We start from the raw sequence: 13,272 nt of genomic DNA on the forward strand, positions 1-13,272 counted from the left end.
AAGACCTAAACCCTCAGAGTGCTCATAGCATCACTAAGTGCCCAGCAGCCAGCCTTGTAATGAGAGGCTCTACCTGCCAGTGGAGCCTGGGATGAAGGTTGACATTGAGAAGCACACAAGGGCTTTCATTCTCCTTGTGGCAATCTCGAAAGGATAGGGCCAGTACCACCCTTGCTGCCCCCCCCCCCTTTACAGGAGAGGAAAACAGGCTCAGAGAGGTTAAGACACCTACCTATTCAACGGGACTCCAGAAGTAATGCAGTAGATAAAGCATTGGACCCTCAAGCATGAGGTCCTGAGTTTAATTACTGGCAATGCATGTGTAATACAGGCACTGGCTCTCTCATTAGTAAAAAAAAATTAATCTTTTTTTTTATGTTGGTTCTTGCACTTTGTGCCATGTGCACTTAGCCCGGGTGCTACACTACTGCCGACCCCCAATCTTTTTTTTTTTTAAGATATACTCAAAATTGCTAGCTGAGACTATATTGCTGCTTTGACCCTAAAGCCTGTACTCTTCCACTTTGATATTTTTTATTAATAATTTTGCTGTGGGATGGGGAGAGCTCAGGACGTGGGGGCCTTTTGCCATATATGTGGCCCAGGTTCATGCCCTGGTACTACATGAAGAGTGCTACCATGAATAAATAGTTCCTACAACTTGTGAGAAGTATGGTGGTGATCTTTGAGAGGTAGGAAGGTGGGGACACAGAACTTTGGTGGTGAGTATGGTCTGAAACTATGCCCTGTTATTTTAAAATATTGTAATCCATTATTAATCACCAATTTTAAAAAATGCTACCATGGGGGACCAGGCAGTAGCACAGAGGGTTAAGCGCACATGGTGCTAAGCGCAAGGACTGGCATAGGGCTCACCTGCAGGGGGGGTCGCTTCACAAGCAGAGAATCAGGTCTGTAGGAGTCTATCTTTCTCTCCCCCTCTCTGTCTTCCCCTCCTCTCTCAATTTCTCTCTGTCCTAACTAACGACAAGGACAGCAATAACAACAACAATAACTACAATGATAAACAACAAGGGCAACAAAAGGGGAAAAGTAGCCTTCAGGAGCAGTGGATTCATAGTACAGGCACCGAGCCCCAGCAATAACCCTGGAGGCAAAAAAAAAAAATGCTACCATGGCAGTGGAGGAAACACAAGTGGCTAGTCTCTCTCTCTTTCACTATATGAATGAGAAAGCTAACCTGGAGTGGTGAAGTATGCATAAGTGAATCTCAACTATAATTATATATACATATATATAATTATTATTATCCTTATGGCCATGGCTCAGTAGATAGAGCCCACATCTTGCACATATGAGGTCCTGAGTTTAATACCAAGTACTACATAAGGAGTTATTCTCTGGTTTCTCTCACTCTCTATCATAAAAGTTTAAAAATACTTGTTATAGTAATGATATAATCATAACACTATAACTAATACTAACACATGACAAAGTAAATTATAGTGACAATATTATTTATTACCAATGAAAATATCTCCAATGGTCACTGTCATATGGATAAAACATAGCAATAAGCAGGCCAGAGAAGACAGCATAGTGGTTATGTAAAAGACTCTCATGCCTGAGGCTCAACAGGCCCCAGGTTCAGTCCCCCACCATAAAAGAGAGCTCATTAAAAATTTTAAAAAGGAAATAATGGCTGTCTGAGTGAATAAACAAACCAGCAAGAGGATGAATTAACCTCTTAGTGGTAGCAGATCTCCATTATTTGAGGGTGGACTTAATATGGTAAGTAGCTCAGTGTGTGAGAGGAGGATGGAATCAGGCAGGTAACTAAGGAAAATCAGGTGAAGCTCAAGCCAGAGAACCATGCACCATACAGTGATTTAGAGCGTGGGTTGGCGAATCATGATCTCTTGCCATGAATAAAACTTTTATTTATTTATTTATTTTTAAATATTTATTTATTTTCCCTTTTGTTGCTCTTATTGTTTTTCATTGTTGTTGTAGTTATTAATGTTGTTGTTAATGATGTCGTCGTTGTTGGATAGGACAGAGAGAAATGGAGAGAGGAGGGGAAGACAGAGAGGGGGACAGACAGATAGACACCTGCAGACCTGCTTCACTGCCTGTGAAGCGACTCCCCTGCAGATGGGGAGCCGGAGGCCTTATGAACCGAGATCCTTATGTGGTCCTTGCGCTTAACGCCACGTGCACTTAACCTGCTGCGCTACTGCCTGACTCCCCATGAATAAGACTTTTATTGAATATGGTTGTTCTTATTTGTTCAAGTATTGTCTATGGTAGCTTCCAGATTTCACAAATAGAGTTAGTTCAGTGGTTACCACTAGCTGAAAATACTCAGTGTCTGGCCCTGCACAAAGGAAGTCTGCTCACCTCCTGCTTAGTGTGGCTTCCTGTTCAGGCACCATCACTCACCCAGCTGAGTCCTAGAGCTGCTGCCTTAACTACCTTCTCTGTGCATGTGTGCTCAGTAAACAACAACTACCACTCTCACATTCACCATCATCATCAGCACTTTTTCCCTATCACTATCATCATCATCACCACCACCACCACCACCACCACCACCACCACCTTCTCTCCTCCTCTCATTCAAGTGACCATCTTGGAAGCAGCTCCCTGCAAAAGCACTCCCATATAATGCTTTACTGTCTTCTTGCTCAAGATGTGAGGTAGGTTGTCCTACTGCCCACTACTGGCGAGGGTGGGAGTTCAGGGTGGGCTTGGTGGAGGAAGTGCCCTAGTCTCCCACCACCCCATCCCTACCCTAAGCAGCCTCTCCCTGCTTCAGCCTTTCTTCCCATTCTGGCTGTGGTGGGATAGTCTCCAAAATGAAGGACAATAGCCCAGCTGCTACCCGCTGCCTCCCCCTCTCCAGCCCAGCCTGAGAACAAAGCTGGATTTTAATAATCCCCTCAGCCATCTGTTCAAACTTGCCTATGAAGTTTGCCTATCAGCACCCCTCCCCTTCTGAGGTGACCCAAATTCAGGGAGACCCAGCTCTCCTAGGTACTTTTTCTCCACCCTCCCCTCCTTCCCTCAGAGTCTTGGGCCAATATTGGAAGCATCAGGAAGGATCAAAGAGGAGGGAGAGAAGAGAGCCAAGAAGCAGAGCTGGGCTCAGTGCAGGCCAGTGCCAGACAGCTCCAACTTCCTGTGGGGCCTGCCTCTGGGTATCCCTTTCAATACAGGGCATCCCAGTGAGCTCTCTGAGGCTGGATTAGCTCCTTTAGGGGTTTATTCAGAATGCATTGATTGCAGGTGGGCCAATGGTTAACACTGGGTTAAGGACCTAGTAGTCTCTGTGCAGATGGGTCCCTTGCAGTCTTTAACACGCTAATGGGCTCTATGAATGGAGCCAGGCAGAACAGGCTGAAGGAACAGCTAGTGTTTCCCCAGCTCCTCTGAACATAGAAACTGTGTGTGGGGGGGGAACATCTTCAGCCCTACCCTGAGTTGCAGGACCAACCAGTGACCATCAGAACACATACTTCCGGAAAGGCAGTTTTCTGGCATTCTCCTAGTTTAGGGAAAGCTTCTGTCTTCTTACCCTCTACTGCCAAGATGGAGACAAAAGAGGGGGTGATGGGGGGAGGGGGTGATGGCAGGGAGTGCTGAATGGATGAGATCACTGTAAACTCTGGCTAGACTTTGCCATGGCGGAGAGAACAGAGCCTGCTGACTCCTGACCTAGCCTGGCACCCAGCTCCACAACCCCCTGATCTCTCCACCAGACCCCCAGGGGGCAGTGCTTACCCTCCACATACACTAGTACCCCTGGGCCAGTTCATGGAACCCCCATATCTGAGTCCATGGGTGTTTCCAGATCAAGCAACAAACAGCCCAGGTCAATCTCCCGAGGTGTAGAACCCAAGATGACCTGTCTAGTTCTGCTAGACCACAGTGCTCATACTATGCTTTGGAACCACACTGCTAGATTCATGCTATTCTTTCCTCCCTTACTGCCTCCCTCCCTCTCTCCTTCCCTTCCTTCTTCTTTCTCCTCCTCTCCCCCCCACCCCCCTGGTCTTGTGTACATGAGGGCTCCCAGGCTACTTTTTCACTCAGAGAAATACCACAGTACTGGAGCTACTTTTGATGCCACAGAACCTCCCATGTGATGCTGGGACCTGAGCCTGTGCTGCACACATGACAAGGCACAAGGCCTACCTGGTGAGTTATCTCTCCAGCCCTAGACTGTTAGATTCAAACCCAGGTCTGATGTCTATTTCTTGAGTAACCTCAGGCAAATTACCTAGCCTGCTTGGCTCAGTTTCTCCAATAGTAATTTACTTAGGAAGTGGGCAGCAGACAGACAGCTGCTGGGGTTATTATCAGTACAGTATTTTCCTGCTGTCTGATCCCTGTGTCTTTCCCACAAACCCAGCACTGGGGCCACTGGAACCCCTGGGTGTCGTTTTTGCCGGGCTGGCTTCACCGGCGGAAGACAGAGACGACCAGGGACTCATGGCTGAGCTGAGAACACAGTTCAATCTTTATTCACGAGCGGGGATGCGGTTCAACAAACTAATCTAATCTAATTCCAACCCAATTTTGTCCTCCATCTCTCTCCTCCTGCGGAACAGTCAGGAACCAAGGAAATAGTACTACAGGGGGCGGGGAGAAGAAAGAAGCACAGCATGAATCAGCAATGACTAAACCAATTGTCCCAGAGGTGGGGGGGGTTGGGGGGGAGACCAAACCAATATCCTGGAGGCAGGGGGGTGTCCAGCCAACAGTGGACGTGCAAACAGAACACATAGCAAGCAACACAAGTGAACCCAATGTGATGATAAAAGCAGAAGGCTTCACAGGCAAAATCTAGAAGCATACCAACACCTGGGTATGGGGAAAGGATGCTCACTGGGCCCAGCCACTCCTCAGGCAAACCACTCCTCCTGAATGAGCCTCAGTTTCCTTCTGTGCAGAGGAACGAGTGATGTGAGCTTGGTAGTGAACTGAGCCCGGAGTTTAGAACTGGTTCACTGCTTGTAGAATATTGGTGTCCTACCAGTACAGCACCCCCAGCCTCCTACTTTACCCCCATTTCTGCCCATCCACTAGCAACTGGGTCCCTGGGCTGCCCAGCCAGGTTCCCAAACACATGCTCCAGCCCTTCCCCTGGGGGCTCTGAGCAGAGTCAGCAGGTCTCCAGACCAGCCACAGATGGGCTCCTGGAGGCAAGGGCTCTGAGCAGGAGGACGCTGGCCATCTAGGGGCTTTGGGTAGAGTCTTCACAGCCCTGGAGGTCAGTCCAGTAGCCTCAGGCCATATGGATTAGGCTGCATCCCCTTCTCACAAGGTTTCCACTTATTCCTCAACATTTTGGAGTGATGAGCCTGCCCTGGGAGACAGTGGGCCTGCACTTTTCCTTCTCCTGAGGAGCACGCTTAGTTCAGGGAATCAATTTTCCAGAACATGAGAGCATGTGGGGTGGTCTAGAGTTATTCCCAAACTCCCTCACCTTCTCTTCTGTGCCCCCACACACAGAAGATACAGCTGGGTCAGTGAGATAGCTCACCAGTGAAGGCATCTGCTTTGCCAGGTATGCGACCCAGGTTTGAGCTTCTGGCTCCTAGGGAGAAACCACTGTGCTAGGGTCTCTTTCTCCCCTTCTCTCCCTCATTCCTCTTGTCTCTTTCTTTTTATTATTTATTTATTTATTATTTATTTTGCCACCAAAGTTATTGCTGGGGCTCAGCGCCTGCACTATTAATCCACTGTTCCTGGTGGTCATTATTTTCCCCTTTTGGGGTGTGGGAGGGTCTTTAATTGATAGGACAGAGAGAAACTGAGAGGGGAAGAAAAGAGGGAAAGAGGGGGGTCAGGCAGTGGCACAGTGGGTTAAGCGCATGTGGTGCAAAGCGCAGGGACCAGCGTAAGGATCCCGGTTCGAGCCCCCGGCTCCCCACCTGCAGGGGAGTCGCTTCACGGGCGGTAAAGCAGGTCTGCAGGTGTCTATCTTTCTCTCCCCCTCTCTGTCTTCCCCTCCTCTCTCCATTTCTCTCTGTCCTATCCAACAATGAACAACATCAGCAATGGCAATAATAATAACCACAACGAGGCTACAACAACGAGGGCAACAAAAAGGGGGAAAAATGGCTTCCAGGAGCGGTGGATTCATGGTGCAGGCACCAAGCCCAGCAATAACCCTGGAGGGGAAAAAAAAGAAAAGAGGGAAAGAGATTGACACCACTCATGTAGTTTCCTACCTGCAGGTGGGGTGTAGGGGCTTGAACCTGGGTCCTTATGCATGGTAACATGTGCTTAACCAGGTGTGACACTGATGAGCTCCCCACCTCTCTTTTTCTATATGAAAAAGTCAGCCCAGACCAATGAAGTTCTAGCAATGACAAAAGGAAAAAAAAAAAAGTGGTCTGGGTGGCCAGTCAGGCTGGGTGACCTGAGTCCCCCTTGGTTGTGGGAGTACCCATGTGGCACCCTAGCTGTGCTCCCCTTCTCTCTGTCCCTGCCTGTGTCTGCACTATGTCCAGCACACACAGGTAACTGATTACCTAACCTTTATATTAAAATCACAGCTATAGATTGTCCTTCCTGGGAAGTACTTTCTAGGTCCTAGGCCTCGCTGTATACCAACTCATTCTCTCTGGTGAATGAAAGAGGAAGACAGGAAAGGAAGGAAGAAATGTTTCAAGTCTCTGCTTCTAACCAAGACCTTTGCAGCCTCTGCCCCTCTGGGGGCCCAACCCACTAATCTGTATAGCAGAAGAGGGGGGTGGATGGTAGGGAGATGCTGTTAAAAGCATCCCTTTTAGATTCTTTAGACCTGGGGAGGGGTGAGAAGACTGTGGGTTACTACTGAAGAAGCCTCTGCCCAAGACCATACACCCTCCTGGACACCTCCTCCTTTGCAGGTACTCAGCAGAGCACCTGCTCCTGAGCTGGTGCTTCCAGCTCCTCATCACAGCTGCCTCAGCCCACACTCCATAGCAGTGGAAACGCCTCTAGATGGCTGAGAGATGTACCCAGCAAAGGGGCCCAGCTGGTGGTCTGCTTCTCTGCAGCTCATCCCCCACACTTTCTCCACCGTTGCCTGATTGGACAACAGGACTGGTGAAGCAGGAAGCCACTAAAAGCTGTGACAGGTCCCACCTCTTGCCTCACTACAGAAAAGGGGAAGACTAAAGGGGAAGACTTCAAAAGCATGATTCACAGGCTCCTCCCACATTGGGGCGTGGGGCCAGGCTGGATGGAGAGTGAGGGTAGATGTCCCCATCCACAAAACCCTTTGAATGCACTCAGCATTCACTCTGGGGGTGAGGGGATGGAGAAAAGATGGACCTAGGAAACAAGCACCAGGGGATGAGCACAAATTCTGTGCTATTCCCTTGAGACCTAGAGAAGTGAAGGTACTTTCATGAGGTCTCAAGGCTTGTCATAATAAGGCCAGAAGTTGAGCCCAGAGCTTATCTAGAAGGAGACAGCTTCTGGTGAGGTCCCTGGGCACCCCAAATTCTAGGATTCAAGGACCTCAAAGTTCACCTATGGTAAAGGAGACTGAGCTCAGGTCATTATCCAAGGTCACTGAAGGACATGGTAGAAGGCAGGACGGCAACTAGGCCCTACTGACCAGAGGGTAGGAAGCAGTGACTTCTGTTGAGCACTATGGCAAAGTGTCATCTCTTGGGCTAGGGGTAAATCCATCCCTTTACCCCATCCCATCCTGGTACCTTGGCCCCGAGGCGCAGCTGGTCAATGGTGTTCTCGGCTTCAGCGTACTTGGTGAGGAGTTTGTGGTAGTCCTCCTGGGGGAGAGGAAGAGCAATGCCGTCACATGTCCAGGCACCTTTGTGTGAACCATTCTGCAGGAAGCCACCCTCCAAAGGTGGCATAGGGTCCCTCAGAGTGCTCAGGAAGGGAGCAAAGTCCAGGCTCACATATAATGCATACCCACCCAATGGTCAAATTCTGGAGGTCTGGAGGGTGAGACAACTCATCTACCATCCCCTATCCTATCCTTGACAATGAGCTAGGGATGAGGGCCCCTGGGCTACTTCACTTTGATGTATAATCCCTGTCACAACTACCAAACCTGCTGAAATTCCCTGCCCACCTGTAGACATTATTCCCCTGCTCTATTCTCAATGTTCAAGTAGTATGTGCTTAATTAGTAAATCTTAAATGAAAGAGTGAATGAAGAAGACCTAAGGTTTTCTTGTAGAAAAACAGAAGATATGGAGATCACACAGTGGCATCTGTTCAAGGTCACTACTTGACTTGAACAAATCTGAATAACTTCACAAGAACAAGTCATTATATGGAAAAAAGCAAAATGGGACAGGGTGGTGGTGCACCTAGTTGAGTGCACATGTTACAGTGCGAAAGGGCCCGGTTTCGAGCCCCCAGTCCCCATCTGCAGGGGGAATGCTTCATGAGTCATGAAGAAGGCTGCAGGTGTCTCTCCTTCTCTCTCACTCTCTATTTCCCCCGACCTTCTCGATTTTTGGCTGTCTCTATCCAATAAATAAATAAAGATAATAAAAAATTTAAAAAAGGAAAAAGCAAAACCAAATCTCACTATCTTTGAAGGATGCCAGGGAACTGGCAGATTTCTCTGAAAACTGGTCATCACGTAAGAAAGAATCATATATTTCTCCCACCTTTCCCCCTGTGAACAAGACCTCGGTAAACAAATAGTTGATGAGGGTAGCTTCTATTTTATATATTCCTAGAAAATAAATGCAGAAGAAATGATAGCATGAAGATACTATTTAGTTATCCCAAATGAAGGACTAAGTGGAAGGCAATAGCCACCCCCGGGCACTCACATAACAAAAGAGAGACCAGCAGGCATCTAGGCTTCTTAAGGATCCACTTATCAGATGCTTTTGCCCCCAGGTCCCCACCTGCATAATGCTCATGGTCTCAAGAGGAAATAGCTGATTGCAGGTGGAAACACCTCTACCTCTAAACAGGCAATGTGTAGGACAAAGAGAAAAACAAAACATATGAAGAGCTGCCAGAGGGTGTACTGGCAAAGTCAAGAATGTAGGAGACTCTACAGGGCAGGATTGGTCTCCTGTACAAGTAAATTTCAAGGGGAAACATATGAAATCCCCACCGCTGGCCTTTTTTCTTTTGTTTATTTGATAGGACAGAGAGAACTTGAGAGGTAAGGAAGGAAGATAGATAGATAGATAGATAGATAGATAGATAGATAGATAGATAGATAGAGAAAGACATGTGCAGCACTGCTTCACTGCTCACGAAGCCTCCTCCTCGTAGATGGGGACCAGAGGCTTGAACTTGGGTCTTCACACACAGTAACTTGGTAACTTGTGTGCTCAACTGGGTACATTCCCAGCCAGCTCTCCGAGTTTTTTTTTAAGTAAAAGAGACATGAAAGTCACACTGACCAAACACAATACATGGTCCCCGCTCAAATCCTGATTCAAACAATGTAAAACCAGTTATTTAGCAAAATACACAAGGTAAGCTGAACACTCACTGGAGATGATTAATATTAAGGAATGAGCATTAACTCTTAGGTATGGTAGCAGTTTTGTAGTTCCATGTAAGAGTAAATCCTTCACCTTCAGATAAACACATTAAAATATTTTGGAATATAAAGTGAACATATTACCAGGTATAAGGATCCAGGTTCAAGTCTCTGGTCCCCATCTATGGGGGTAGGGGGGTGGGAAGCTACACAAGTGTTGAAGCAGTGCTGCAGGTGTATCTCTTTCTCTCCACCAACCCCAGTTTCTTTCTGTTTTATAAAATAAGAGAAACAAAAAGCAATGGAAGCACCAAATGATTTCATGCCTGAAAATTTCTTTGAAATAGTCTCCCAAAGCAGCCTGTCATTGTGAAGGCCACATTCTTCAGTAGAAGAATTGAGGATAAGATTAAAGGTGTTGGAGGAGCCTGTGTCCTGGTGGCTGGAAACCACACAGGAAGGTTCATTAAATGCTATAAATGTAAAAAAAAAAAAAAAAAAAAAAGAGTCTCATAAGGTGATGAAAGAAAAAGTGAGGACATAGATGGAAAAGGATTACAGGGAACTAGGTCATGGACACAAGAGTAAAAACTAGATGAAAGGTCCATTATACTATTTTCTCTCCTCGTTAAGTTTTTATTTATATATTTATTTGTTTACTTATTTATTTTTGCCTCCAGGGTTATCCCTGGGGCTTGGTGCCTGCACTATGAATCCAATGATCCTGTGGCCACTTTTTCCATTTTTTTTTTTTTGGACTGGACAGAGAGAAATTATAAGATTATTATAAGATAACAGTAGTATAATTGCACTCCCATTCCCACCACCAAAGTTCAGTGACCCCCCCCCCCCAACAACAGTAACCACCATGGTTCTCCCAAGGTTAAGATATGGGCATGCGTACCTGCTCTCCCTCCCTCTCCCTCTCACTCTCTCTCATCCCCCCCCCACCATTTCTCCCTCCCTCTCTCCCTCCCCCTCCCTCCTTCTCTCTCCCTACACACACACACACACACACACACACACACACACACACATATCTTTACTAGTGATTGGCCTGCTAAATTTATCTACTTCCTTTGTGTCAAGGTTGGCAGTTGGTATGACTCTAAGAATGTGACATTTCTTCTAAGTTGTTGTATTTATTTCCATACAGATGTCCATAATAATCTTGCATGATCTTTTTATCTCTGCCTCATTTGTTGTAATAGCTCCTCTTTAATTTCTGAGTGATTTTACCAAAGCTTTCTTACCTTTTCTCTTAATGATTGTAGCTATTGGTTTATCTATTTTATTTATACTTTCAAAGAACTGGCTCTTGGTTTCATTAATCTTCATGATGGCTTTCTTGTTTTCTATTTCATTGATTTCTGCTCTGATTTTAACTATTTCCCGTCTCCTGCTAACCACTGGATCTCTTTGTTGCTCTGTTTTTAGTTGGTTCATTTGAGTTGTTAGATGATTTTATTAGTAATTTCTTCTCTTTGTTCATGTGGGCCTGTGTTACTATAAATTTCCCTCTCAAGACAGCTTCTGCTGTGTCCCATAGGGTCTGATAACTGGTTTCTTCATTTTTATTGATAGCGAGGAAATTCTTAATTTCTTTTTTGATTTCCTCAGTGACTCAAAAGCATGTTGTTTAGTCTCCAGACTATAGGGGAGTTTCTTTTCTTTTTGTGGTTGATTTCTAGCATCACACCATCATAGTTTGAGAAGATGCATTTTATGATTTTAACATCTGCATATTTCTTTAGGCTATATTTGTGACCCAGCAAATGGTCAATCCTTGTGATGTGTACTTGAGAAGAATGTGTATGCATTTCTTTTGGGATGGAAAGTTCTGTATATATGTTAGGTCCATTTAGTCTATGGTTTCATTTAAAACTTCTATTTCCCTGTTGATTTTTTTGTCCAGATGACTGATCTCTTAAATGGTATGTTAAGATCTCCTACTATCATTATGCTACTGTCAATATCTTCCCTATATTCAGTGAATCATTGTTTTATATATTTGGGTACACTTAAATTTGGAGCATATATATTTATAATGGTTATGTCTTCTTGTTGGATTGATCCTTTGACCATTATGTAGTACCCCTCTCTGTCTCTACTTAATTACCTAAAAGTGTAATTTATCTGAGATCAGAAGTGCTGTTCTTGCCCTTGAGAACACCCAGGTACCTAAATAGAAAAAGACCAACACCAAGACATATAACTATTAAAAACCCAAAGACAAGGAAATAACCCTCTTACATTAGGTCTCTGTTTATCTTTTCTTTGAATGTGTGTTTCCTGAAGACATATAATAAATGGATCTTATTCTTTAATCCATCCAGTTGCTCTGTGTCTTTTGACAGGTGAATTTAGGTCATTCATGTTTAGGATGATTATTGATATATATGGTTAACTTACATCCATCCTGGTTTTTGTTCTAAGGTTGTTTTAGGTTATTGATTCTTTTCCCACTTGCTTCTGTCATTTTTTTTTTTTGATAAGACAGAAAGAGATTGAGAGGGGAGGGAAAGACAGAGAGAGGGAGAGAGAGATAGACACCTGCAAACCTGCTCCACTGCTTATGAAGTGACCCTCTTGCAGGTGGGGAGCTGGTGGCTCAAACTGGGATTCTTGAGCTGGTCCCTGAACTTTGTACTATGTGTGCTTAACCTGGTTCGCCACCACTCAGTCTCTCTGTCATTTTGTATGAGTGTGATTTAATGCTGATTTCCTCACTAATTTTGTTTATACTTTCTGTTGCTCTCTGTTCCTTGTTTTGTATTGCGGCTACTCTATGTGTAATAACTAATACATTATATTTTTAAAAGACTTTTTAAGTCTTGGACTAACTAGTAATTGATATTACTGTTCTGTCCATTTATTTCCTCCCCTTCCTTATTTTGTTGTTCATTCTTATTTCTGTTATGTTCTTAGTTCTATTCTATTGCTGTTCACCTCACTTAGAACATGTTTCTTCTTTTCCCATGGGACTCCTTTCAGCAGTTCCTGCTGAAAGATGGGGTTGATGGTGGCAAATTCCTTTAGCTTTTCAATATCTGAAAATACCTTTATTTCTCCCTCATATCTGAAGGACAATACGCCACCAGCTCAGCAGATTTTCACCTCTGAGTCCATGGGCCAAAGCTCAGAGGTTACCCTCTTTCACAGTTAGCACCCTGTGCAGCCTTGACTGCTATTGTTGGAGGCAAAATGGTGTTTATTGCCAGAGCTCCCAACCTCCACATGTTTGGCTTCATTCAATACTGTGCCCCCTCTCACCCTGTCCACACATACCAGCACCCACCTGAGGCCTCAATGTCTCCAGATATACAAGCTGCACTTTAGTGAGGCTTGCGGACTGTTAATATTTATTGTTTTGGGAGAAGGCTTTGTTGTTTGTTGTTAGTTCATAGCCAAGCCTTCCAGAAGTCCCCATCACTACAGTTTCCAATGGAGGGAATGGGGGCACAGAACTCTAGTGGTGGGAACTGTGTGGAATTGTACCCTTTATTCTGTAATTTTGGAAATCACTAATAAAACTATATACATATGTATACATTTTTTTTTCAAATTCATGTGTTTCAATTCTCTATATTCTACTTATGAGTGAAATCATCCCATAGTTGTCCTTCCTTCTCTTCCCTCTCAGATAAGAGAAATAGTGTCCAACTTTCTCAAGTGTTATCCAGAATCTCTTCCCTCTCAGTGATGGCGCAAAAAGAAAGGTTCATCGTCCCAAAATATCCAAGTCCCAGTAGAACTGGAGTTCAGAGTCCTCTGGTTACCTTCCCCTAATGTTTCCCCCTCTGGGAGTATGGATCAAAATTATG

General features: G+C 45.1%; 1 protein-coding gene across 9 annotated transcripts in view; it reads right to left on the minus strand.

Annotated features, from left to right (window-relative positions):
• Window positions 1–13,272, minus strand: part of AKNA (AT-hook transcription factor) — a 66,727-nt gene that overhangs the window by 31,709 nt on the left and 21,746 nt on the right. For 8 of the 9 annotated variants that reach the window (XM_060200027.1, XM_060200026.1, XM_060200033.1 and 5 more), the window contains exon 4: window positions 7,680–7,754. The exons of the other annotated variant lie outside the window; for it this stretch is intronic. In XM_060200027.1, coding sequence (XP_060056010.1) covers window positions 7,680–7,754 — 75 coding nt within the window. The remainder of the gene's footprint in view (window positions 1–7,679; window positions 7,755–13,272) is intronic. 9 annotated transcript variants of the gene reach the window in all.

The sequence above is a fragment of the Erinaceus europaeus genome, chromosome 10 (genome assembly GCF_950295315.1).
Source record: "Erinaceus europaeus chromosome 10, mEriEur2.1, whole genome shotgun sequence".
In the NCBI taxonomy this organism is placed as follows: Eukaryota; Metazoa; Chordata; class Mammalia; order Eulipotyphla; family Erinaceidae; genus Erinaceus; species Erinaceus europaeus.